The sequence below is a fragment of the Rhinolophus sinicus genome, chromosome 14 (genome assembly GCF_057876585.1).
Source record: "Rhinolophus sinicus isolate RSI-liver-muscle chromosome 14, RSI-T2T, whole genome shotgun sequence".
NCBI lineage: Eukaryota > Metazoa > Chordata > Mammalia > Chiroptera > Rhinolophidae > Rhinolophus > Rhinolophus sinicus.
Window position 1 is genome coordinate 27415444 of NC_142514.1, and position 27510 is coordinate 27442953.

The 27510-nt window shown below is 42.8% G+C and overlaps 1 protein-coding gene across 30 annotated transcripts in view; it reads left to right on the forward strand.

Moving 5' to 3' along the window:
• The window catches only part of MACF1 (microtubule actin crosslinking factor 1), a 311168-nt gene that overhangs the window by 145758 nt on the left and 137900 nt on the right, over nt 1–27510 (forward strand). For 18 of the 30 annotated variants that reach the window (XM_074334445.2, XM_074334456.2, XM_074334436.2 and 15 more), the window contains 17 exons: nt 12377–12543; nt 13563–13675; nt 13770–13876; nt 14279–14398; nt 14555–14650; nt 15310–15437; nt 15526–15619; nt 15823–15977; nt 16640–16910; nt 18074–18202; nt 18913–18990; nt 19594–19755; nt 21160–21264; nt 21879–21974; nt 23076–23201; nt 25708–25860; nt 27139–27293. In XM_074334445.2, coding sequence (XP_074190546.2) covers nt 12377–12543; nt 13563–13675; nt 13770–13876; nt 14279–14398; nt 14555–14650; nt 15310–15437; nt 15526–15619; nt 15823–15977; nt 16640–16910; nt 18074–18202; nt 18913–18990; nt 19594–19755; nt 21160–21264; nt 21879–21974; nt 23076–23201; nt 25708–25860; nt 27139–27293 — 2255 coding nt within the window. Of the gene's footprint in view, nt 1–2236; nt 3301–12376; nt 12544–13562; nt 13676–13769; nt 13877–14278; nt 14399–14554; nt 14651–15309; nt 15438–15525; nt 15620–15822; nt 15978–16639; nt 16911–18073; nt 18203–18912; nt 18991–19593; nt 19756–21159; nt 21265–21878; nt 21975–23075; nt 23202–25707; nt 25861–27138; nt 27294–27510 lie in introns of those variants that run through there. The other 12 variants (XM_074334430.2, XM_074334433.2, XM_074334431.2 and 9 more) reach the window with 4 other exon arrangements.

Genomic DNA, 27510 nt, shown 5'->3' on the forward strand with positions numbered 1-27510 from the left:
CTATCTTACTAAAGTTTCTCCTTTCCTTGACCAGTGTTCCTTTAGAGCAGAAGGAAATAAAGGCCTGATTTGTCCAACATATGCAGAAGTTTACAAAGAAAAGGCTCCCAGAAGTAAAGACGTTTGGCGGGGCTTCTCAGAAAAACTGTACAGCAGCCATAGTCGTATTAAACAGCTGTCTCTCTTGGCCCTGAGTTGATCAGTTTCAGGAATTTAATTTGCTTGTGTTTCATGAATAATATTTAAGCTTCGGCCTTAGGTGTGCATCTTAAAAAGTTCCAGAGTTCCAGTTCTCTTCATTGCAGGAACAAAAGCCTAGTGCCTGCCTAGAGAATGATCTGGGAATGTCAGATTTTTCGCTGATTAGATGATTTCCTGTAGTCTGCTTAAGTTTCTGACCCGTGCGAATCTCGCCGTCTTGTTTCTTGCTGTGGTTTATGATGGCCATCAGATGGCGCTGCAGCTTTACAGTTAGCCTTAGGAGAAGGCTTAGGGGAGAAACACCCGCTACAGTCGTGAGGCAGAGGGGGCTTCAGGGTCTCAGAAGCGGCTGTGTAGAAGCGGTTGCTTTAGGGCTTCTTAATACTTTCCTTTTGTGGAGGGCATTTTTCATGTTTCCAGGACAGACAGGGAGGGCTGTGCTGAGACAAGCCTTTAGGGCTGACATAGAGCCAGGCAGCTGATTTCTCTGCTGTGTCGTCTGGATTCTTTTGGCATAGACCAAACAGCTACAACCGGGAAGAAACTTGTAACCTCATTCCTTCCCCTCCATTCAGAGCCCTTTGGCTTGCGGTGGTATCTCATCTGTGAGACACTGTACTAAAAAATTGGAGCGGGTAAATCCCATTGACATAACAGGGTGATTTGTTAATCCAGCTTCTGAGACCGGTACTTCACACTTCCTGTCCTACTGTAATTTAAGTAAAAACTATCTATCTGGGCCTTGTTTTAGCAACTTCCTCCCTTCCTCCCAAATAGCAAGTATTATCTCTATATTGAGCCCTTGGTCCAAACAAATCTAGTTGCCAGTTCACAGCAGTGAGGGATCTTCCTTTTTTAATTAATGGAGTACGGACTTCCATCCCTGCCAGCATTAGACGGTAGGTAGCGTGACGTAGGGTTGAAATTAAAAGTCTTAAACAGGAGTTCATGTCCTGGCTTTGCCACTTGCTAGCTGTGTAGCGTTGAGCAAACTAATCAACTTTCTTAAACCTTCTTTTCTTTACCTGTCAAATGTAAAACAACGGTTTTGACCTTTTATGGTTACTGTGAGAATTAAATGAGATAATCCATAGTTTAGCATAGGGCTTGGCACATAAACGCTAAAAAAGTTGGCCGTCAGCAGCAGCATCAGTAATTACTGTTGTCACCTATCGTTCAGCAGAGATGCTGCTTCTCTGTCGTATTTGGAAGTAGGGTCCTTTTCGCTGAGTGTCCGTCCACATACTATACTCAGAACTGACCACTGGGTTTTTCTTGTGTGTCATTGGTCAGCAGATGTAACAGATATCTCTCTGTCAAGAAATGCTATCAGAGAATAGATCATTAAAGCCTGTATTTCTTTTCTTAACCATGGAGATTAAGCTCTGGCCTTGCTTAGGTTATAATTTGACCTGAAAAAATAGAGATTATGTCTGTCTTGCATGATATTTTCTTATGGACGTCTTGGTGCAACAATTGAAATCTATTTCCTTTCAGAGTCTGGGGGTCATAATTGCAGCATGTCCAGCCCTGGTTCTCCTTGGCTCTTGCCTTCCTGGTTGGTACCAGCTGTGCTGGTTTGCCTTTTCCGTCTTTCTCCTCCTCCTTCCTTCATATTACCTTCTCCCGTGGCCTCTCTTCCTTCTCCCCTCCCTCTTCCCTTTACTCTTACAATCTCCCCTCCTCCTTACCCTCCCTAGTTTCTCCCCTCCCCTGGCTTCTAGCTCCCTTTTGCTTTCTGTTTGTGTTTCTAAGGGCAGTGCTCCAATTACCTCATATTTGGAGAGAAGAAGCTGCAGCCAATCCGGTTTCTGTCTGCTTTTAGGTCAAGTGATTTCTGAACTGCAGTGAGATGCTTTGAATTTGTCTTGTTGCAGCTCTGAGCCTGTAAGATGGCTGTCTGAATCGGCAGCGGCTGGAAGAGACAGAGAGAGGCGGGGAGGGAGGGAGAAAGAATTGGAAGGATTGCCGGCATAGTGCATGTTTTTAAATCTGCATCTAATCCCATGAAGCCAAGGCTGGGATTTCTCTGGGATCCCAGGACGGGCTTAGCTGCGTTTTTGCTGAGATTAGGAGAGGAAGGCAATGGGAAATTCACTGGGCTGTGTTAAGGAGCCGAAAGATTTAGTAGCTCTTCCTGAGAAGGCGCCCATATCTCCTAAGAAAAGGGTTCGGTTCAGAAAGAAGTGGAGGGGGAAGAAAACCCCTTGTCCAGAGGTGTCTCCTGAGGAAGAACCCTCAGAAGGAACTGGAGTCATTGAAGAGACCGAAACCCTAACGAAGTTAACAGTGAGTCTCCGAAAGGAAGAAGGATTGGGAGGGGTACAGCATCCTCCCCCAGACATTTTACTGCCTGGGGACTCAGCCCCCAACTCCAGGGTGGCAGAGCAGGGGATGATCGTGCAGGTGAAGGGGAGATTCCAGGGAGAGATCCAGACTGCCCACCTTTTGCTAGAGAATGAGTCATCAGTTGCTGGAGGGGTCTGGGATTCCCTGGAAGAGGGGATGACGGTCGTCGCTCACCTGCTTGATAACCCAGCAGAAAGGAACTGTGAGAAGTCCGTGAGCCAACTGGTGGAATTTCCGCGGACAGCGTCCTGCAGCAGCAGGGCTGTGCTGCTGCCTTTGCAAGGAGCGACTGCGGTGGAAAAAGCAGACACTCAGCCTGGGTGGCAGAGCAGTACTTCCCCCAGGACGGACTGCCCCGCCGGCACAGGAAATCAAGACCAGCTTTCAGGGGGCTGGAGTGTGGGTGGAGGAACCAAGGGGCTTTCAAGTGCCGCTGAGACAGCATCCTGGATTGCAGAGCGTCCTGCCCCTTCATCACTACTGGACCAGTCCAGGGGCCGTAGATGCACCGAGCCTGCCCACGTGGGTCGAGTGCGCCCCCAGGCTCCCAGACTGCCTACTTCTCAGAGCAACTTGTCCGTGACTGTGAGCCTTTTGCCCTCCTCCTCTGGCTATGGCAGTGAGGGGCCACACATCCCTGGGACCCAGCCTAAAGATCCCGAACCTGAAAAGAGCTGCATGTCCTGCTCAGAAGAGGATGGCACCCTTTCTTTGGAGGCAAGCCACACCCCATCATGGGGTCTGGAGGAGGTAGGCGGGCATGTGCAAGGGATCCAAACAGGTGTTTGCATTCCTGGCCCTCAGACTTAATAAAGTGGCCTGTGGTGGGTGAGCAGTGAGGATCTTGGGGCTTCTTAACTTACCTGTGCTGGAGACTGAGAGTTAGTGACTGCTGGGCGTGGCAAAAGGTGTCTGTTTCAGGTCTGCCCCTGGAAGCTGGGAACCAAATCTTGTTGTCTCTGGGGAATCCCTGATTCCGGGTAACCTTGCAACATAACTGCCCGAGCTGTCTGGTGGGGCTCTGTCTCAAGGTGCAGGGCCAGTTAGTGCTCACTCTCAGGCGGGTCTGTGCATCAGCTTCCCCGCCACAAGAAGTTTGTGCTGTAGCACAGAGCGTAATGGAAGCCTGGCTGAGCCTCTGGGATGAGCGGAGAAGGGGTGAGGGATGGTGAAGGGGCGAGGGCTAAAGCAGCTATCTTCTGTGTAATTGCTCTTCTCCCCTGGAGAATGGTGTTCTTACAGAGCTGATGCAATCCCACTCCTGTGGGGACTCCACACATACTTGTGTATGTGGAGAGGGCTGATCCTCCCCTGGTTCCTAGTTCTGGCATTAGACAAGAGGGACGTGGAGTTATTGGAGGTTAATCCAGAGAGGGGGGTTAGGGCAGTTTGAAGGTGCGAGGCGAGACAAAGGTGCTTTTCTGATTGGACTTGTTTATGGCTCTAACAGGTGTTTGTTTGTGAGGTTTGTGTCGGGACATAGGTGGTGGTGATAGTGACATAGGTGCTGGGTGCTGGGGGTGTTTTCAGGGTTAAGGAGCAAGTGAGAATTCCAGAGATGTGGACACAGAGAGGAGGGGAGAATTCACCAGTGGCTGAAGAACTTCTGTTGGCCTGTCAGCCTCTGCAGAAGCAGAAACAAACACGTGAGGATCCCAGAGCAGCAAGAGGTGGACAACCAAGTAGGGCATTTCCTTGCTGAGACCAAGGCAGCTACCTGCTGTCGCCCTGCTTGTCACAGCAGCAGCAGGCCGAGGAGAGACGCTTGAAGCTGATCTGTGCCCACGTACTCTCCGCGGGGGTGAATTCCCGTCATGGACAGACCCCTTTCAGTGCCCTTTGTTTTCAGAGTTTGGAGACTCCCAGGCAGTTACAGGGAAAAGTGGCCAATGAAAATATTTATTGTATGGTTGAGCAAGGGGGCCTCTTGGGCTTTTGAGAGAGAGAGAGAGAGAGAGAGAGAAGTGGGAAGGCAGGCAGTGAGGCTGCTGGAGTAGGTGTTTAAGTATTTGAGTTTCATCAAATAAGAGGCAATGTCCAAGCCAGTGTTTATCTTTACATGGAATGATGTAGAGCAGTTGGGCATAAAACTAGCTGGTGAACTGAATGCTCCTTTAATACCGCTAGCGTTGAAGTTGTGGAGGCATCATCATATCTTAGGATTCATGCTCATAGTTGAGTGAGGTTTTCCGAAAGTTTGGAGTGTACAATGTCAAGGGCCTCCTAGTGGAAATCGGTTGTAGCTAATGGACCATACGTGACCACGGCGCTTTTAGTGTGGGATTTCCATACCGGGAAGGGAGAGTCCCAGACAGCTGTATGAGGAGTCTTAAAGAAAAGCGAGGTGGCAGAAACCTTTCGACACGATCTCTAGTTTGACAGCACAGATAGTGGTGTGATTCTTTTGCTGTCCAGTATTGACTCAAATCGGTAGTGACATTTTGGGGCAGCCAAGTTCTACATCTCATCCCTTTTACAGACACAGGCAGATTACTCAGTTTATAGCCCAGGCTGAAAAACTAAGTGATTGTCAGCTCAGATGGCTGACACACTTCTGAGGCTCCATGTACAGCATGTGATGTGGGGACCACAGCCTGACCATCCTATATAACAGATAAGAAGTAACTTCTCAAGATAAGTGTGAAATCCCTGCAGAATGCAAGTCCTCAAGGCCCAGAGGCTGAGACCCTCATGGGTCTCTAAAGGAACTGTCTTCAGGGAGCTGCTCCCTCAGTAGCAGGCTGTTCACACGGCCTAAGGACGGCAGCAGCCAGAGAGACCGAGGCAGCGTGTTCTGACACCGGGCCTGTAAAATGTGGGTTGAGACTCATGGTGAGAGCATCTGACTGGAGCCTGAATTCCCTCTGCTGAGTGTGAGAGGACACAGGGGCAGGGGACCAGCCGCTGCCACTCACACACCAGCTCTTGCCTAAAGCGGACACGGCTGGCAGTTCAACAGAGTGGCTTTTTTGTGTTTTGATGCTTGTTTTGTTTTGTTTTTAATATGTAAGAGTAGTAACCATCTTCAGAAAACGATTCGAGTTGCAGCGTGGTGTCTGTCCTTGACTTAACTCAGACCGCATTGTCTCTCCTATTTATCAGTCCAGGGCATGTCAGTGGGAGTGGGACCAGCCTAGGGCTGGGCATAAACTTTGCACTGGGCTGTGTTTCTTTCCAGGACAGAGATACATGGGAACTGATTCTAATTCTCGCTAAGTGCAGGGTTTAGATAATAGAAGATAAGTAGTCTGCTTTCCTGGTATACTTGATTCTTCCTTTGTCAGGAAATAGTTAACACAGAAGCAGGATGGCGGGGACCAGCTGACAAAACCGGTTTTCAGAGTGACAGGTAGATGAGGATTTGGAGCTGGATGGCAGCAGGTTAACAGCACTGGCCTTTGCTGTCAGAGACCAAGGCCTCCTCTGGCCCATTCCTGCTCTCAGTAGGACTCGCTGCCCCCACTGATGCCCACAATGCTTGTCTTACTGGGATAAGGAAAACTTGAAAACCCCTTCCTCCTCCCTGTCTTGGCTCCCACTGCTAATCTGTCCACACTGTCAGTGGATTCTGTTGAATGAAGAATTTGTCCTTGTCACAAACCCTTATGGTCCCTACAGTTTGGGGTGATAGTCAGATCTCACACTGGGGGCTAGGAATGCTGAGAAAGAGATCAGTTGGTATATTATTTTCTAGGCTCAGCCTTTTCAGTTTATAAGTATTCCTTTCCCATTTTTCCTCTTTTAATTATAAGTTGTTTTGCTAATATTGGCTTTGTATTGCAAGAAGAAAGCAAAACCAAGCAGATGAAAGTATTGGAGGAATGTAGCGGTTGAAGTTACAGGTGAAGCTAAGAAAGGTTTTTTTCTTTTACAAACAAATTTACTTAAAAATATGACTAAGGAATCATTATTTTTTAGGTATAACAGTGGTGGTGTGGTGATGTTAAAAAGATACGTACTGAAGTGTGTAATGGAAGAAATATACATGGAATTTGTTCCATAATAATAGGGGAGGGGTGAGGTGGGTGGAGAGTACCTGAGATGAGCTATGAGTTGATAACGGTTGAAACTGGGTGATGGGTACATAGGAGTTTCTTATACCATTCTGTCTCTTTTTGCGTATATATGAAATTTTCCGTTTCATATGGAGAACTCAGAAAAATGGTAAAATTATTATACGATACATATACTGGAAAAGGATACACAAGAATGCAAGAAATAGTATAGGAGTAGTGGTTAAGAGAGTGGAGCCAGATGGGCAGAGTTTGAATTCCAGCGCTAGTAACTCACTAGCAGTGTATCTCGGAGCAACTTACTTAGCTTCTCTATGATATCATTTCCTCATTTATGAATTGAGGATAAGAATAGTATATACTTTGTATATACAGGGTTGCTGTGAGAATTATATGACTTACAACAAGTAAAACACAATAAATGTTAGCTGTTAACATTATTATTTAAAGAACCACTACAAATAAACAAGAAAAAGGTAAATGCCCCGCTAGAAAAATAGGGGAAAGCCCAGGAATAAGTAACTCGCCAAAAAGGAAACCCAAATGCTTCAAACACACGTGTCTTTCTCACTAGTAATCAAAGATACTGAAATCAAGCAACAATAAGGTACGTTTTGCACTCATCAGATTGGCAAAAAATAAAAAGTCTGAAAATGCCTAGTGTAGGGGAGGATGTAGAGTTGTAGAAAAAACCTCTTCATACCTTGTGGGTGGAAGTATAAATTGTACTGTTACGTGGAGAGTAGTTTGCCACTGTTTAGTAGAATGAAAAATACGGGTATTTCCATTCTAGTTATATTCCCAGGAGAGATCACTAAGATTCTGATTAGAATATGGAAAAGGGCACCCCCGATCAGTCACTAACTCCGATGTTTGCAATGAGCTACTTCACTGTGCCCTCTCCTGCTTCTTGAGTGAAAGTTTTCAAAGTCTGATGCCTTCTCCATAATGGGATGGGGTCAGCCAGAAACTTCAGGACATGAGAATCGAGTATCTACTGTTCATTACATCGAATCTCATTCCCCGAGACTTAGATAGACTTATACAACATCCAGACTCTTCCACCCGATATTCCAGCCCCTCCATGACCTAGCTAATCTTCTCTCCTATGTCATTTCCCAGTTTCAACCTTCCTGTTTTAACAGGTCAATCCCTTAACCGTTTACTATTCCTGTTTCAACTTATTTCAAGTTAGAAATTTTTTTTTTAAATCTTTTTTGGGAGGCGAATATTGGGGAATAGTGTGTTTTTCCAGGGCCCATCAGCTCCAACTCATTGTTCTTTCAATCTAGTTGTGGAGGGCACAGCTCAGCCCCAAATCCGTTAAAGATTGCCCTGTTCAATCTTTAGTTGCGGGGGTCACAGCCCACCATCCCATGTGGGAATTGAACCAGCAACCTTGTGGTTGAGAGTTCGCGCTCTAACCAGCTGAGCCATCCGGCTGCCCCCAAGTTAGAATCTTTACATCCACTTTCTACCTGGAATTATTTTCCTCTTTCTCTTTGTCTATTCCGTAATATCCTTTAAGTATGAGTTTAACTCATACTTTAAGAAATATTTATCATTCCAGCCCATACTAATTTTTCATTCTGCTGAAATCCGCGACATTACTATTTACTATATTGCTGTTGCTCTTCTGGGGACCTTAAGTTATGTGTAACTCTTTCATGTGACTAAACATAAAACACCACCACACATGACTAAATATGACTAAATATCACCACCACATACGACTAAATATAAAGTAAGATTCACCCCACCTCTGAAATTAGCCTTCAGAAAAAAAGGGAATCTCTCTGTAGTTGAGTTTTTATAAAGTCTTTCTTGTTATTGGGCTCTCATTGAAATTATAGTCAGTTCATGAAAAAAGATGAATCAATTTTTATGGCGATCAACTGACATAATTGGTTAAACAAAAAAGAGAGACCAAAAATATAAGGCAATTTTAGTTATTGTTCTTGGGAATATAACTTCCTGATTTGAAGTGTTGAATGTAATTATATGTTCAATCTTAATCACATTTAAAACTTTCTTTAAAAAAGAAATCACATCCCTTATAAAACACACACACAGCAAGTGGTCATATTATTTTTTTTAAGTAGCTTTATTGATGTAAAAGTGATGTGAAAGAGGCAAACAGTTGGAATAGCGTGGTTTTGTAAAACGTCGAGGTAGAAAAAGCATTAATGCTAAATTAATACATTAGATATACTGCTTAATTTTAACTATGTACATATGTGTAAATACATTTCGAAAAGTTTATGTATTCAAGAAGACCACAATGCTTTCTTCTCCATTCCTCTCTTCCATCCATATATTGTCATTTGGGAGAATTTGGGGACTGCCTTATTTTAGCCAGATAGGCCTAAAGTTCAAGATGGGCAAGCATGTCTATTTTTTTGTTTCCCCTTTTCTCACCTGGCTAATTTCTGCTTTAAGGTGCAGCATAGCTATTGTAGTCACAGAGAAGTTCCTTGGCGTTGCTAGTGTGGGTTACTTGCTTACCTCTATCACAGCGTTGATCGCTCTGTATGGTATATTGTCTCCCCTGTGAAACTTCTTGAGCTTGAGGTTTAAGGTTGTGCTTTTATCTTGAGATCCAAGAACTTAAACACATCTCCTAGAACATAGTGGTTACTCAAGAAATAACAACAGAATGAATAAATGGTGTTTGACTTCTGTTTCTTCTCCATGGTGCCTGGAATTGTGCTAAGCACAGGTGAGATGTTCAGTAAATACTTATTGAATTATTAGGAAAACATTAAGTTCCTAGGGATGCTTCAGAGAAGGAATTAATCAAGCCCTGATACATGTGGGTACGTGGGGGTCAAAAGAGAATTCAGGTAGACGTGCATGGTCTCTGGAATGGCGTTGAGGCATCCTCCCTCTCCAAATGGCTTCCTTTTAAAATCCGGATGAGGGGGAAAGCTCCCTGACATTGAAGCTGGGTTTCTGCGTTTGGGAGATTAAGGTGAAAGCTTTTGCATAGTCCAAAGGACAGCACATGACATGTGAGTATTAAATGAAGAGATGGACAAAAGCCAAATTTAATTACTGAGGTGATTGTGACGATAATCTCATTTTTCTCATCCAGTCACAGTCTAGGAAGGGCTCTAATCCAAACAGGGTGTTTTTACCCCCCTGAGGGAGCCAAACACTTCCCTGCCTCATTTACAGCTGTGTGGAAAATCTGAAGTAACGCTGTTCATTGAACTATTTTCAATGCACTGTGCAAAGATGCTGCGATTGGCAGATAAGTGATGCCATCAGAGAGATTGACTGTGTTTGTACTGGCCGTACAACGTCAATTAACAAACTGGAATTTCTTCTATGGGTAAAAAACAAATATTCAGATTTCATTTTGTTTATTTAAGTTCTATCCTTTTTTTTTTAAAGATTTTATTGGGGAAGGGGAACAGGACTTTATTGGGGAACAGTGTGTACTTTCAGGACTTTTTTCCAAGTCAAGTTGTTGTCCTTTCAGTCTTAGTTGTGGAGGGCGCAGCTCAGCTCCAGGTCCAGTTGCCGTTGCTAGTTGCAGGGGGCGCAGCCCACCATCCCTTGCTGGAGTTGAGGAATTGAAGAACTGGCAACCTTGTGGTTGAGAGGACGCACTCCAACCAACTGAGCCATCCGGGAGCTCAGCGGCAGCTCAGCTCAAGGTGCCGTGTTCAATCTTAGTTGCAGGGGGCGCTGCCCACCATCCCTTGCGGGACTGGCAACCTTGTGGTTAAGAGCCCACTGGCCCATGTGGGAATCGAACCAGCAGCCTTCGGAGTTAGGAGCATATTGCTCTAACCGCCTGAGCCACCAGACTGGCCCCCAGTTCTATCCATTTTTACTTTAACAAATCTATTTTCTATTCCCAACAATGTTTTGCCTTAATATGTATGTGAAGTGGCTACAGGGGAAGTACTGGGATATGTCCATGGCGGGTGGTATCTAGCCATTGAAACAAGCAGCTAGAAATGTTGTTAAGGAGAACTGGACTAGCACTGGTACTCGGGAGGGGCTGTTTTCACTGGACTCATAAAATGATAGTTTGGGCAGCATTATCCATTGTTGGATCCTCAGCTTTGCACCTCCGTAGCTCCCCCCCCCCCCCCCCCAGTGTATTTGGAGTAGATTGAGTTTTAGGGGATTGACTTCAAGAGTAATTATACTTGTTAGAGATTGGTTGATGTAAATTAAATTACAATATGAATTTTAACTGCCAAGTGATACAGTATTTGAATTGGGCACTCAGTGCATTTTGTTGCTTTAGAATATGATACAGGAAGCAAGAAATAATCTTAACACGTTGCGTACGGATCACGAGAATCTTCACGAGGGATTTAAACCCCGCCGTACGCAACGTGTGAAGGTTGTCAGGTGAACATGCAGTCAGAGCAGAGAGGTGGTAGGTAGAGGATAGATTTACAAGATGATATTACTAGGTGGCATCATCAAAGTTTGGCAACCTGGTTTTTCCCTTAGAAGTGTACCTGTCGAGGGGACGAGAATCCTGGAATGTGCTGGTTGGTTAGAAGACAACACTTACTGATTTCCCTTTTCTAGACTCCGTGCAGGCTACCCATAGGTTTTTGTTCTCATGGTCTTTCTTCAGACATCTTGGTAAGATTTATTAGTCTGCAGCTTTCTTTTATACTTCATAAAATATTATGAACAGTTCCTGACCCTGTTTTTCTGATTTTAAAGTCTCTTCTGCTGATATTTAATGTAACCTATTATGAGCTGAGTTTGTAAATTTAGTATTCAGAGACTTGGAAGTGCCTTGTTATCAATTGTCCCTTGTACTATATGCTATATAGTATATATAGTATATATACTATCATTGTTGATCACAGGAACCCTGAAAAGGCAGTAGGTATTCTCACTTTACCGATGTTACAGCTGAGAGATGTGGCTTATAGTTGGTGAAGCTGAGATTCAAACCCAGGTCTGCATGGACTCGAAGGCATGCACTTTCTTCTCTCCCACACTCTCATCTCTCTAAATTAGGTCTTGTGCTAGATTTTGGGAATTTCTTAAAATAACTTTCTTCATATTATAAAAATGCACATGATGTGGAAAATATAAACCACCTACAATGTTACCACTTAGAGATCTAACTATGATTACTAGTTTGGTGTATTTCTCTCCTGTGTTTACACTTGCATACACATACGCATTTATCATATACATTATGCATATGTATGTATATATGACTACATAGTTAAATATATATTTTTATACCTTTATATAAAATTAGTGTTACTATGTATTATTTTGTATTTCTTTTCATAAGATAATGGTGATCATTTTCCTGTCATTAAAATTTTCTAAAGCATACCTTTTTAAATGCTACAAAGAATTTTACTATGTGTATGTGCTATATGTAACCAATCAGTTTCTTATTAAAGCTCTATAGCTTTTTGCTATAATGTTTATAATATTTTTATGAACATTCTTGTATACAATTTTTTGACCATATCTCTAATGGTTTCCTATTATGTATATTTTAAGACTTTTGATTCAACACTGCCATCCAGAGAAGTTAGGTCATTTATACTCTCACCAGTGGCAATATTAGGATTTCCAGTGTTAGGTGTTCTCGCCAATGAATAGTATCATTAAAAAAAAAATCCCTAATTTAATAGGTGAAGAACTTACCTCTCATGGTTTTAATTTGCATTTCTTTGACTACCAAAGAGATGAGTATATATATTGGAATTGTCATCTGAAGTGCTGCCAGCCTTGGCTCTCCCTCTTCTTCTAAGTGTCACAATGTATGAAGAAGAAAAGGTTATTCCATGTCCCTTATCTTGTGGCAGATCTCTGACATCTACATTAGTGGAGAGTCAGGGGACATGTCAGCCAAGGAGAAGCTGCTCCTATGGACCCAGAAGGTGACAGCTGGTTACACAGGAATCAAATGCACCAACTTTTCCTCCTGCTGGAGTGATGGGAAGATGTTCAATGCACTTATTCACCGATACAGGTAAATCCAGTAGAAGTTCAGTGTGTCCGGAGGGGTTTCTTTTCATCTCTTGTTTGTGGTTAGTTATAATGTCACTTCCCCTCTCAACCAAGAATCTGATTCATTTTATTCATTTAAAAAGGGAATATATATTAAACTCCCAGTGTTCCAGGCACTGGGCACAAATAGCAGTAAACAAAACAGTGAAACTTCTTGCTCTCATTGAGCTTATTTAATAGGCAATAAACAAATAAATACCGGGGATGCCAAAAAAAATGTGTACAAGTGGACACTTTGGTCAACGTTGCTCAAGCAGTAGTTTGCCGTAATCAGAAGTGTCTGGACGCTGATGGTAACCACTTTGAGCCCCTCTTGTAATTGCAGATGTCAAACGTGACTTGTATTCATCTTTTGTTATCGGTATATATTGAGTCTTACAATTTTAATACAGTTTTCCTTTCTTAAAATGTCTATATATTTTTTGGCACCCTTTGTATATGCTGTCATACAAGTGGTAAGCGCAGTGGAGGGATAGGGAGTGACGGGATTGTGGCATTTTGGACAGGAAGATGGCCTCTCTGATGACGCTGGAGCAGAGGCCAGCCATGCAGGCCTCTAGGGTCAGTGTTTCAGTTGGAGGGAATAGCAGTGCAGAGGGCCTGACGCGGGGCCTGGCTTAGCATGGCTGAGGAGCAGCAGGTGGCAGGAGTGAGATGGGTGAAGGAGACAGGGATTTTAAATGACAAAAATTACAATTAGCCTACTCTTAGTGGCCATAGCACGCCCTCATTTTCACTCTACTAATTGATATACTTTCCTCATGAAATCCAACAAGGCGACTGTTGTGTAGGGTGAGAATTAGGGAACACTGGGCTCCTGACGTGTCACTAACAATGGGATCAGCACCTCTCTACACCTCTTGCTTTCTCATTCAATCAGTGTTTTTCAGCTCTGGGTACTTTAAAGAGGTCTTCTTTGTGTGAACTCATGTGTGGTGTGTAGATGGGTGGCCTTTCATGTGCCTTGGTGGACTTTTACAGACCTGATCTGGTAGATATGGAGAGGGTACAAATCCAGAGTAACCGAGAGAATCTGGAACAGGCTTTCGAAGTGGCAGAGAGACTGGGGGTCACCCGGCTACTGGATGCAGAAGGTGAGAGTTGACTGAAGTTGTGTGTGTTTGACATATACTCACTATTCCTTCTGGCAAGTTCTGACTGAGAAATTTCTTATCCTTTCTCTCTCAGATGTGGATGTGCCATCTCCAGATGAAAAGTCTGTAATCACTTATGTAGCTTCAATTTATGATGCCTTCCCTAAAGTCCCCGAGGGTGGAGAAGGGATCAATGCCACGGTAAAGGACCCTTTCTTAGATTACTTTGGTTGGTTTGGGTAGAACGTATTGATTAGAACATGTTTCTTAGGTATTTGTTACATATAGAGCACTTTTATACAGAGCAACTGAATCCACACCATCTTTATATATGCTCGTTAACTGTGGTCCCAGGGACTGAGTGTAGATATTGCTAATTTTGTAGCATCCAGCCTAGACTATTCTAAGTGTTAGGAAATTGAATCGCATTTTGAGAGCCCTTGAGGAGCTTTGAAACTGTGACCCTGAGTATAAAAATGAGCAACTGGATAGGCAATTAGAGAAAAAGGATTTTATGTGGTTTGGGATGGCCTCAGCTTTCTCCTTTGCTTGTTTTGCATACTGCTAATCAGAAGGTGTGTGACATTTACCTTTTGGCAATAGGAAGTGGACTCCAGGTGGCAAGAATACCAAAGCCGAGTGGACTCCCTCATTCCCTGGATCAAACAGCATACAATACTGATGTCAGATAAAACTTTCCCCCAGAACCCTGTTGAACTGAAGGTAAAGTCATGGCCTTAAATTGCTTTCTATAAGTTCATTATAGTGAGTAAGTCTCAGAGCTTGTGGCTGCTGGTTTCTGGGTGAAGTGGTATGAAAACTTGTGCCAGATTGTTTGCATGCATTCATTCATTCATTCAACGAATATTAATTTTGTAGGCACTTTATAACCAGTATATACACTTCAAAGAAACGGAAATTCTGGCCAAGGAGAGAGAAAAAGGAAGAATTGAGGAATTATATAAATTGTTAGAGGTAAGGAATGCTATCGTTTGCTGAGAGTTGGGGTTTGCTGGTTTGCCGTGTTGTTGCCTCTTTATTAGGCAGGGCCCCTGCATCCTCTTCCCAACCTGCATTTACAGCATTGTTCTCAGGGTGACAAATACAGCATCACTGTCAGGCTGGTCTTGAAAATTTGTGATAAAGGGGTAGTAGCAACGATCTGTATTTTTTAAAGGGCTTACTGAAAAATGGTATACATTTATTCAGAAATCTTGAGTTTTGTGGATGAGTTTTCCTGTTTTTCAGAAGGAAGCTAATTCTTTCCCTAGGATGGGAAAAAAAGAGACTTCATTCACATTTTGATTCCTAGAGAATTTGAAGCTGTAGAGATGGGCAATTCACCTTTTCCAGAATGGGCAGTATTGAGGGGACAGGAGGAGTTGTGTAAAATGTAGACGGGATCAGTGGGTTTACAGCATGTAGTCTGTGCATTTCAGAGCTGATCATTTTGCTCTCACCTCAGGGTGCGGTACTGCTAAATAGTCCATTGTTTTCTCTTATTAGACAATAGGAAAATACTGCTGAATGGCTGGGTAAAGAAGCAAGAAGTAATGTGCGGAAAAATAAGTTAAAACTGGGGCCTGAGGACATGGCTGCGTTTTGGACTAAAGGAGTGTGTCTGGGTTTTTCAGGTGTGGATTGAATTTGGCCGAATTAAACTGCCTCAGGGTTACCACCCTAATGATGTAGAAGAAGAGTGGGGAAAGCTCATCATTGAAATGCTGGAGCGAGAGAAATCACTTCGACCAGCTGTGGAGAGGTGAGTCCAGAGCCGGAAGTGGATCTGACATGACTTGCTGGGCTGGTTTGGGCTCTGCACCTTTACTATGGTTTTGATCTTATTTTAGGCTGGAATTGCTGCTACAGATTGCAAACAAAATCCAGAATGGTGCTTTGAACTGTGAAGAAAAACTGACACTAGCTAAGAATACACTGCAGGCTGTGAGTCTGGCTGTTTTGTCTCACTTCTTTTGTCACATGATTCCCACTTTTCGCCCTGTTTTCTAATGGTTGAAGTTAACAGTTGAGGAGTCCAGCTATGTTTTTCCTACTCTTGGAATTGCAGTGGGCCCCTTGGCTGCTTCGATCCTCGTGGGTGGGAGCAGTGGGAGTTTTCCCACCCTTATTCTCCCTTTCTCCCTCAGGACGCTGCTCACCTGGAATCAGGGCAACCAGTACAGTGCGAATCAGATGTCATCATGTACATTCAGGAATGCGAAGGTCTTATCAGGCAGCTGCAGGTGGATCTCCAGATCCTACGGGATGAGAATTATTACCAGCTAGAAGAGCTGGCTTTTAGGTGAGGAACACGGGACTCAAACGGAGGGTTTGCTTATGGCTGAGTCTCATGGATCAAGAGTCAGGTACTGAATCTTGTAACTTGGACCTCAATGGGGATGGATACTACAGGTATTTTGGCAGGAAAATTCTCCTGGTGGAAAACAGTTTCCTCTTATTGTAGGCCCTGCCCACTAAATACTTGGCATCTATGACATCCCACATATTTCACAGTGACCTGCAGGGGTGCGGTACCACGTCTGGTGCAGACCTGCTGGTGATCCAAAGCTTCCTTTTATAGAGGAGGAGTCCAGGACCCAGAGAGGGGATGAGGAGCGTCCAGGTCACATACTTTGTACAGAGCCAAGACTAACACCCACATCTTTGGACCCCAGTCTGTTTATTCTGATACACCATCTAGGAGTTGCATAAATGGGTATCGGTTTGCTTCCCTGCATTTAACACTGTAACTTGGTATTTGCCTCAAAGACAACTCTAAACAATGACGATGTTAATAATACCACCTTGCATTCCTATACCACTTGTTTTTTCTCAAAACACATATCCTGATATGATCTCATTTTGATTTTTACCTCAGCCTTGTCAAACGGATAGGGAAGATTTTATTTTTAAAAGTATGTTACAAATTTAAGTTTTGCCCTTCCTTCTCTTCTTCCACTTCAGGGTTATGCGTCTGCAGGATGAGCTGGTCACCTTGCGTCTTGAGTGCACAAATTTGTATCGGAAGGGCCATTTCACTTCACTGGAATTGGTTCCACCCTCTACTTTAACCACAACTCATCTGAAGGCAGAACCTCTGACCAAGGGAACCCATTCTTCTTCCTGGTTCCGGAAGCCCATGACTCGGGCTGAACTTGTGTCTATCTCCTCCTCTGAAGACGAAGGCAATCTCCGTTTCGTGTATGAACTGCTGTCTTGGGTAGAAGAAATGCAGGTGGGTGTGTGTTCCAGATGCTTGTACAGCGCCCTAAGATGTGCTGGATCCAGCAGCTTGTTTGCGAAGACCAGGTTGCTCCGTGCCCCTTGTATCAATTCCCTGAATCACTGGACTTTGGCCCCCTTCTCCTTAAATTTTAAACGATGGATCAGTGCAAATTCTCACAATCCCACACAGAACAGCATAGGCTTTTCTATTTTGAAACCCTTTGGGAATTTGTTCTTTCAGCTAACTGTACTCTAAGTGGGAGCTTATGGGAGAAGTTGCAGAGTTTGTAAATCTGTTATCTTTTCTGAAGTTTCCTCATTGGCAGAGAAGCTTATTCTTCACTTTTTGTTTTTGGCCTTAGCACTAACATTTAAGCAAGGCTGCTATGCTTCACAATTCTAAGGGGCACTATTTTTTTTTTTTTAATTTATTTTTCAATTACAGTTGACACACAATATTACATTAGTTTCAGGTGTACAACATGGTAATTAGCCATTTCTATACCTTCCAGAGTGATCACCCAATAAGTCTAGTACTATTGGACACCATACATAGTTATTACAATATTGTGATTCTATTCCCTATGCTGTATTTTATATCCCTAAGGGGCACTATTCCCATGTATTCTAGGATAATGGTTCAGGTTCAATATTGTCTTTCTTATCTTTCTAACCCTTTTGTATGAAATTCTTTTCATCTCTTGATGATGGATTTCCCCATGTACCAATAAATAAAAACATTCAAAAACAAGCTAATGTTTTAAAATTAATTGGCCAATAGTTGATACCATGAATGAAGCTTAATATTTTCAGATATTTCTTTCTTATGTCCATTGTGATTATAAAATGCTCCATAAAGGGAAATGCCTAAATTATAAAGTTAAGCATCTTCAGCCTGTGGAAACACCTTTCTGGTTGGTAAATGTAGGAATGTATTCCCATAATGCAGCAGCAAAAGGCTGCCTCCACTTCGATAGCTGAGGAGGTTTAGTCTCCAGCTCCTTGGGGGTGATTATGACATATTTTCCTATAAGAGGCCACGATGGATATGGTTTAGATGTCCTTTGCCCAGTCCTCTGTCCTCAGCCCCCTTGTCCAGACGTTGATTCTGACAATTTTCTGTTTCTGCTAACATAGCAGTAAATTGCTATATATGTATTTTTTCTTTTCCAGATGAAACTGGAGCGAGCAGAGTGGGGCAATGACCTGCCTAGTGTGGAGTTGCAGCTGGAAACACAGCAGCACATTCACACCAGTGTCGAAGAACTGGGCTCAAGTGTCAAAGAGGCGAGGTTGTATGAGGTGCGTGGCAGAGTCCATGATGGAGAGTGGGCGGGGCAGGGCGGGAACCTGACACTGCGCAGTGCAGCTGTCCCTAAGGAGAAGGGGGCTCTGGGAAAGAGTGATAACCGTGAGCAGCACTTGACAACACACTCCCTTTTCACTGAAATGTTGTGCTCTTTGGAATAATCTTGTGAGAAAGGTACTTTTATTAACCTTTTTTACTAAAAAGAAAAGTGCTATTGAAAGCTAAGGTCAAAATTAGTAAGTAGTGGATGCAGTTGCCAAGCTCAGGCCCTCTGCTCCAAAAGTTCATGCTCTTTCCAATTTACCTTTTGTCTGCGGTTGAGTGCTGGTATAGAGAAACTATTTAGTCTCTCTTCTCCCTCACTCGTTCTATCTTCCCGTTTTTTACTTTCACTCTCCCCTTTCAAAAAGTAATTGAGTGGTTTGACTATCATCAGGCATAGGTTTTGCCTAGAAACTTCCCAGAATTACTGGAAGCACAGAACAGGGAGGTTGTGTTCGCCCTGCTGAACTATTCCTCACTTAGTGCTGCTCCATGCTATGAAATCTGACCCAGACATATCCTGTCTAAGCTTCTGTTTTAGGACAGTAACCAATCTTTACCTGGGTGTAGACGTAGTACTTAACCTAGTTGAAACCATACCATAGATGCACTTTAGTTACTCTTTTTCTAATGTATTCTTATTTCATTTCTTGCTCACCAGGGGAAAATGTCCCAGAATTTTCATACTAGTTATGTTGAAACTCTTGGCAAGCTGGAGACACAGTATTGTAAATTGAAGGTAAGTTTTTTTGACCAACTTTCTCATGTTCTGTTCATGGAGAATCTAGTTCCATCCAAACAACTCTTTTCCCTAATTCAGAGAGCTCTTGGTTTGGCGCTGTTTTGGTTTTCTGTTTATTAGATTATATCATTTACTATTCAGCTGTTCATATGTATTATAATGTTTTCTTAATGGATCAGAAACCCTTCCCCAGAAAGTTTTAAGTAAGTAGAACTTATCCCAGCTGTCATGCTTAACCAAAGCAGTGGCTATCTGTGCTGTGAGACACCAACACTACAAGATTGGTGGGGAGGGCACTTCCATCCGTTCTCTTCATTCCTTTCTTTCAAGATTGTCCAGAGTAGGACAGGCCCAGGATCATTCTGTATCCAGGGTGCCCCACAAAGGCCTGCTGAGTTCTAACTTCTAGTTAGGACTGACAAGAGCTCTGGGAGTCCTGTACCAAACTTGTACTAAATTTAAATCCATGGAGAAGCACCCAGGGATGAAAAAGCAAGGCTAAGTTAATTTCCTGAGTTTTTCTTTGCTTTGATGTCAAATGTGCTGTCTTCTATAGATGAAAGGCTGGCAGTCTAACCTTGTAATCCTTGCTTTGTCTAGGAAACTTCTAGCTTCCGGATGAGGCACCTTCAGAGCCTGCATAAGTTTGTCTCCAGAGCTACAGCTGAGTTGATTTGGTTGAATGAGAAGGAGGAGGAGGAACTAGCATATGATTGGAGTGACAACAATCCCAATATCTCAGCCAAGAGAAATTACTTCTCTGTGAGTCTAGCACAACAGGCCTGTCGTATTTGTGTAATGGCAGAAGGACACAGCGGGGCTCATCTGCTGAGAGTTTGGGTTCCTGGATTTTCATTCTGCTGGGTAGAAATCGGGGCCCTGCTTAATGCATCTATGCATGTGAGAAGTGTATACGGACAGGGAAATCGAGTCCTCGAATGAATTTTTTCAGTAAGGCAGTGTTTTGGGTGGATAGAGCAGCAGCCTGCAAGTTGAGTCATATCAGAAGCATTATAGCTTTGTGGTTAAGCTTACACACTTTGGAGTGAGAGCAATCTAACTTCAAAGTCTTATTTCTCTGCCTACTAGCTCTGTGGCCTTTGGCAAGTCATTTAATCTCTCTGGACCTCTGTAAAATGGGAAACTAGTACCCCGCCATTTCAAAGCATTGTGTAAAAGATTTAATAAGATTTAATAAGCTAATATAGGGAAGTACTTGGTACAGGGCTTAGTATTGTTTAACTGAGGTGTACTCTTGGCTTCTCAATTCTGAATTCTCTTTAAGTCATTTGATAACGTTTTGGTTTCAATCTCCTCATTTGTAAAATGTGAAGGAAAATTCAGCATTGGGCTATGGGAAAATGCTTTGAATTCTTTTCAGTGAAAGATGTATACAAGTAAGTAGGGTTAATTTTTGCTACTTTTAGTATTTCTACATCTCAGAGGATTTTTAACCATTTTGTAAACCCTGTGCAAAGGAAGCTTATTTACTAACACTTACTTTAGATACTTTAATTCCGTTCATTTAGAGTTTTTTAAAAAAATATAAGTTTCCCTGATTGGAGAGTGGCATATGATCCTTCTGAAGTAAAGAAAAAAGACTAGATACTATAATACAGTAAACAGTTTGTATAGGATCGGAAATTAGGCCCTGATAGAGATACAAGTGCTGGGAAAGCATCCAGGAGAAGGGGTCAAGTCTGATAGAAAGTTTCAGTACAGAAGAGAGAGCATCTCAATTGGGTCCTATAATGGTAACAAGATTTAGAGCCAGAGGAGGGCACTATAGGCTAAGGAAATAGTTTGAGCAAAGCCAGCTAGTCAGTGATGCGGACCCACTGGTGTGTCAGGTACTGCTACGTGGGTGCTGACGTCACCTAGCTATGCTAGCCAAGTCAGCTCCTGTTTCTGCTTCCAGTGCTCGTCCTATGTTCCCCCACTTACTCAGGTCTGGCTTGTGTCCCATATCCTTTGTGAATCATTCTCCAGTAATTCCAGCATTTTTGCTCTTCTCTGAAATTCTCTGACATGTACTGTTTATGCATCTCATTTTGGCACTAACCCAGTGCTGTAGGCTTTTTAAAAGTAGGGCAGGGAACACAGCCTTTTCTTTATTGCTACTCTTCCCTTAATAGCACTGACTGTAAAATTGAATTCAATGTTTAGGAGTTGACAGTGGAACTGGAGGAGAAACAGGACGTGTTTCGGTCTCTACAAGATACAGCGGAGCTGCTGTCACTTGAGAACCACCCAGCCAAGCAGACTGTGGAGGTATGTGACGAAAGAATGTGTGAGGGTCCAGTGCTCAGAGGCAGATGTTACGGAAGTATTCAGATCAGAGGCTTTGTTCTGCTGAAAGACCCGGAGGAAGTGTCAGGGATCATTTGTCCTGGATCGGCAACCTTTTTGTCCCACCCCCAAAAGACTGCAAACACTTTGAAGGTCTAAGGAGAAGACTACGAGAAACAGGAAGCGGTATGGACGCCTAACTTCATGGGGAAGGTGGACTTCGACCATAAGTTTTCAAATAACTATCCAAACTGATCCTGTGTCTTGTTTGGTGCCTTTGCCCAGAGAAGAGAGACCGTGGAGAAAACCAGGAGGGATTTATTTATGCCTGGGTTCTGCTGGCTAGATCAGTTAGTTGCAATTGAGTGTGGAGGAAGCCTTTTCCATACTCGTGTAATCCCTTTTAACAAAACCATGTTGGATAAAGGACAAGCCTCTTTCTTATGGGAAGCACTGAACATCTGCCAGTCTAGTATCTCCATGCATCTTCTGTTGGCCTCTGTCATTAGCAGAGTTGTACTTGGAAGAGGGCATTGCACATATTTATTGGATCTACTAAACTCATGCCCCTCCGTCTGTGTGCTTCGTCATTGCAGGCTTACAGTGCCGCTGTCCAGTCCCAACTGCAGTGGATGAGGCAGCTGTGCTTGTGTGTTGAGCAGCATGTGAAAGAGAATACTGCTTACTTTCAGGTACGTGGGCTTTATGTCTGTGTCTGTGCATGTGTGTGTGCATCAGAGAGGATGAGAAGAATATTCGTTTTCATTCTGGCAGGAGGTATGTGTGTGTGCATGCGTGAGCGCGCACCTATACATGGGAAAGGCGAGGTTACAATCTCATCCGTGTCAGTTAGCTTCTGTTGTATAAACCACCACCCCAACAACTTAGTTGCTTAGAACAAACAGCATTTAGTAGCGCATGATTCTGTGGGTTGACAATTTGGGCTGGGCTCAGCTGAGTGGATTTTCTCATCTTACCTGGGTTAATCATGGCTGCAGGCAGCTGATTGGTCCCAAATGACATCGCTCACATGTCTGACAGTTGGCTGGGGTGACAGGGTACAAGTCTATATACAAGTCTCTAGCATCCAGTAGACTATCCTAGACTTCTTCACAGAGTACCTGTGTCTGCAAGCTACAAGAGAGAGGAAGCCCCAGTGCACAAACACTTGTTTCTGTTCTGTCACATTTACTGATGTGCCAGTGGCCGAGGGAAATCACGTGGCCATGTGCTTCTTTAAGAGGAATAGAAGTAGACTCCCTCTTCTCTTGATGGGAAGAGCTATAAAATATCAGGACCATCTTTTTTCTGTAGTCTATCACAGCATGAAGAATACACTACTTGTTTTCAGGTGAGGGTGGGAGGAGGAAATAAGCTATTATCTCTGTTTGGTTGTTCCCTAAAGTAAATAATCTCCCTGATCATTTTGTAATCATATCAATGAACTGAAACATTTGATCACCCAACCTCTAGGCTTTTGTGAAATATACTTCACAGCCAAGTGCTGTCACTAAGCAGATGTCGAGGAACCAGCAGTGATTTCTGAGGGGTGATGCAGACTGACTTTCCATAGGGTTCAGCACGCTTTGTGCTCGTCATCACTAATACTTCCCGGCCAAGGCATCCTAAAACCTCCAGTTTACACTGATGCGGCCTTTGTAATGAACTACTGCTAACCCAAGAAAGTGTAATCAGCTTTGCTCAGCTCTGCACAGTAAGATTCTCTTTCTTGCTTAAGACCGTGGTGTTGTGACGTATTGAGTACAAGGCAACCCTTCCTTCTATCCCCACAGTTCTTCAGTGATGCACGAGACCTGGAGTCATTCTTGAGGAACCTGCAAGACTCCATCAAACGAAAATATTCCTGTGACCACAACACCAGCTTGTCCCGCCTTGAGGACCTGCTCCAGGACTCCATGGTGGGTGTTGCATCAGTGGGATGATGACAGAAACATCCTCTGAGAAACAGAGTAAATCCTATCAGCTGCTGCTGTTTATATCCTTGAAAGCTCCTGGAAAGGGGGTCGTTGTTACATGGTTTGGCTCACGTGCTAATAGAGTTTAATCAATTTGTTCTGTCTTTTTCCTTTCTTTCCTTTAAGAAGTTGCTAATAAGATTCCTTTGGGTATGTTACTGAAGTAAAGGCCTAGTTCTCTCCCCCTGAGCCACTTATGCGCCTCGTACTTTCTTTGCATTGTTCCTATCTATTTTAATTCAATAGTTGGAGCCAAAGATGAGGTGTAGAGCATGAAAAATAGGGTTGAAGAGGATCAACTGACATCAGGTTCTTTTTCACTCTCTCATACAAAGAATTTGAAAAAAACCACAACTCCAATCTGAACTACATCTGAGCCAAGTTTTTCCTCCTTAGCAATTTTCTTTGGTAATAATGAGGTACTAAAAAAATTGATATTAATTAAGGACAATATTAAAAGTCTTATTTAGATGGAATGCAATATTATCCAGTTTATTTATGTAGCAGTAATTTTTAGAAATAGTATTGCATCCAGTATTTAATACAAATCAACTTTATACTTATTTTCTCCATTGAATTATTCCTTCAAGAGTGCTGGTAATAAAATCAGCAGCTGTACTACTTATATTTATTGAATGTATATTACGTAGAGTTGACAAGACAGAGCTCAAGGTACAAGGTACATCTCAAATTAAGATAGAAATATGTATTTAATAGATAAATTATATTTCCTGTATGAGAAGCAAGGGAATTCTCACATTTCAATAGAAAATTATAAATAAGAATCAGAATAGCCCAAAACAGTGTCATTTTTTCATGGGTAAGACTTGGGCATTTGTGAACATTAGTTGATTTTTGTTTTGTTTTGTTTTTACACTTTCAGGTATTGTAAACCTGTGAATGCGTTCACATTCGGTGTTTCACTTGAGCAAGCAATCTTAATTTAATTAATTTAGAATGAAGGGTAAAAACCGGACTTTTCAGATGTTGTCTCTAGAATGTCTCTCTCGGAGATACTTCAGATATGAAGGAGGAATATAATAATCCTTGGCTATTATCTCCTCCCTCCCACAGAGTACTTCCTGTTATAGGGTAACTCCTCTGCAATTGTTGTCTTATCTTCTCTTCTCGAGGGTCGCTGCTCTGTTCCCTCCTCTCCAGGTCAGGGGCATCGGGTTGGCGGCGTCATCGGGGCATGGAATCACCTGGGTCTGCTCCTCAGCTTGTCCGTCAGGTTCGGGAGCAGCTGTCCTGGCTTCTGGTTCTTTCAGAACTTTTACCACGCTGAGCACTTGGTCTCTGGAGTTTGAGATGTTTGAGATGATGTGGGTTAGACAGAAACTGACAGCTTTATTGCAAGGAAAATGACATGGGTAGACCAGCTCTCAAGCATGGAACATTGTGGCTGTCTCCCCGATATATTCCACTCCTCTTTCTTAACTAATAAGTTAAAGTTGTATTTCTTCCAATCATGCTCCCGGGGACAGGCACAGGTAGTTTATTTAAGCATTTCTTTTTCTTTACTTGCATATTCTTAATTCTTTAATGGCATTTCTTAACATTATTAACTCTTTACTCTCATCACATCTACTTCCATCCTAAGAAAGCCCTCTTCTGGGAGTTTTTGTATCTCAAAATGGGCTTGAAATATCCTGGTTAATCTTCTACTCTAATGGAATTGGTAGTAGATTGCTACCAATTTTGTTGACAAGAGGTTTATTAGCTTTTAAGATAATTGGGTTTGCAGAGACTGGAGAGTTTCAATTTTGCACGGTACTGCTTTCAAACCAATCAAATTTATGTGACTGGCACAGCAAGACACTAAAGAGTAAACCCTAAATCATTTGTCACGATGCCTTCACCAACAATATTGCTTTGTACATTGTTGGTTGAAGAGCTAAGATCTTTCTTTAGAAAGTGTGACTCAATTTAAGAAAGTAAAACATTTGTGGTAGAGCTTGGGAGATATAATTATTAAAAAAATTTTAAAGAGCGTAACTCTAGCTTTTCTTAAGCAGAAGGCAAGAACTGGCTTCCACCAGTGAGAAATTGAATAATAATAATAACAACAATAACAACATAGTTGTTATTATTGTTTTTAACTTACCTGTTCTCTGAACCTTAATTTAGGGAAATCCTTTGTTAGCTTTATAGCTGTATTTGGCAGCTAGAAGTTTGTTTGTTTGTTTATTTATTTATTTATTTTGCATGGCTTTATGGCTCATTGGAAGGGCACAGGAGAAAGCTTCAAAATTTGAAAACAAAAGCACTTGGTAGAAGACAGAAATAGTTTCTCCTTTTTTCTTTATCCTTGTGTTGCTAAGATGGCTCCACCAAGGATCCCTCCTTAAATGAGAAATGTCATTCTCTGAGGGAGTGGAGCTCACAGTTTTCTCTGTGGACTGAGTAACCGCGTTAATGTGTTGTCGATTTTCTTCTCATTTTGTAGGACGAAAAGGAACAGCTTATCCAGTCCAAGAGTTCCGTTGCCAGTCTTGTTGGGAGGTCAAAAACCATTGTTCAGCTAAAGCCACGCAGTCCCGACCACGTGCTAAAGAGCACCATTTCAGTGAAGGCCGTCTGTGACTATCGGCAGATCGAGGTGAGGGGACGGAAAGGGTCCCTCTGGCTCCAGAGGGAAGGAGGGGAGCAGGGAAGCCTCCAGTTAGGGCTATGATCATAAGGAAAGGTCAAATGATAGAGTTTTTAAAAATTAGAAGTTAAACATGCTCAAATCTCTTATCACTTAAAAAAAATGTCTTCCACTCTACATTCTTGATCCACTCCCTGGCTCCAGGACTGGCGTCATCATCTGCCCAGTTGCTTAAGTGGTGACAGAAATGGTACTTAGCACCTGGGAGAAACCCTGGACTCCTCCCCTCTTACCCCACAGCTAGTAGGGCTCCCAAGGTAATGCTAACTTGTACATAAATATCCCTTAGAGGTACTCCTTTCTGTCCCTGCTGCTGCCGCCGCCTTTGGCTAGACCATAAGTTTCTTTCATTTGGATCATTGCATCAGCTTCCCCATTCAATGCATTCTTTATCCTACCACCACAGTCTTTTACAAAAAAAAGTCACTCCCCTGCTTAAGTCCTACAGCAATTCACCATTTCTATTTATAAAGTCTAAATTCCTTAATGTGGCTTCAAGGTCAGAATAATTTTTCTTTACTTCTCTAACCAAGACGTATGTCCCTTTCATGCAGTCCCTGGTAAATTCATTTGTCACACAGTATTGCAACTATGTGCCCCACCAGAATATGTGGAGTATAGACCATGTTTGTCAGCTTACCATTTTACTATTTTTATCTCTAGTGGCCTAGCATACTTCCAGATACATAGCAGGCTTGATAAATATTTGATACACAAAAGAGTGAATAAACTTTTTCTGCACTTTCTGTCTCAATATTTCTGTCTATAAAATAGGGGTAATACTGTTGCTTACTTCCAAGAGAAAGAACTAATGATTCCAAATACTTAAACATTTTCAGGGATTTGGGTGGGAGGACAGGAAGGGAGGAGGAGGAAGTATCACAAAAGCAGAGTTGTCCTTTTAATTTTTACCCTAATGGTTGTAGATGCAGAGATTGCTCTTGGAGGTCTTATAGTGTCCCTCTACCCTTCGTTTACTGAGTTACTTGACGTGTAACAGGCATTTAATAAACACTTGCTTCCTTGATTTGTTTTATGTCTGCAACCTTTCCTGTGTTGTGTATTTTTATGCATTATCTGTTTGTCAGCATCAGGAACTCTCACTAAGTGATGGCAGATTTCCAAACGATTTTTTCTTAAGGATTTCATAGCCTTAGGATCAGATACCAAGTAATAATGGGTTGTCGATTTATCCATTAGCAATAACTTGTACATTTGTCTCTTCAGATCACTATTTGCAAGAATGACGAATGTGTGTTGGAAGATAATTCACAGAGGACCAAGTGGAAAGTGATCAGCCCCACAGGGAATGAGGCCATGGTGCCATCAGTCTGCTTCCTCATCCCTCCACCCAATAAGGACGCCATTGAGATGGCCAACAGGTAACTGCTCAGCAGCCACTCTGTACTGCCACCTCTGCTGTTGGCCCGGGTGCACTGATGGAGGGATGAATCTGTATTTGTCATCTCCTTGAACAGAGCGATCAAGTTTCGGTTGGGAAAGACCTCCTATTAGGATACCAAGTCTGGCACTGCCAGCTACACAGTAGATTTTCTGTAAATGCTTATATTCAACTGAGATATACCGGTACTGTGGTGA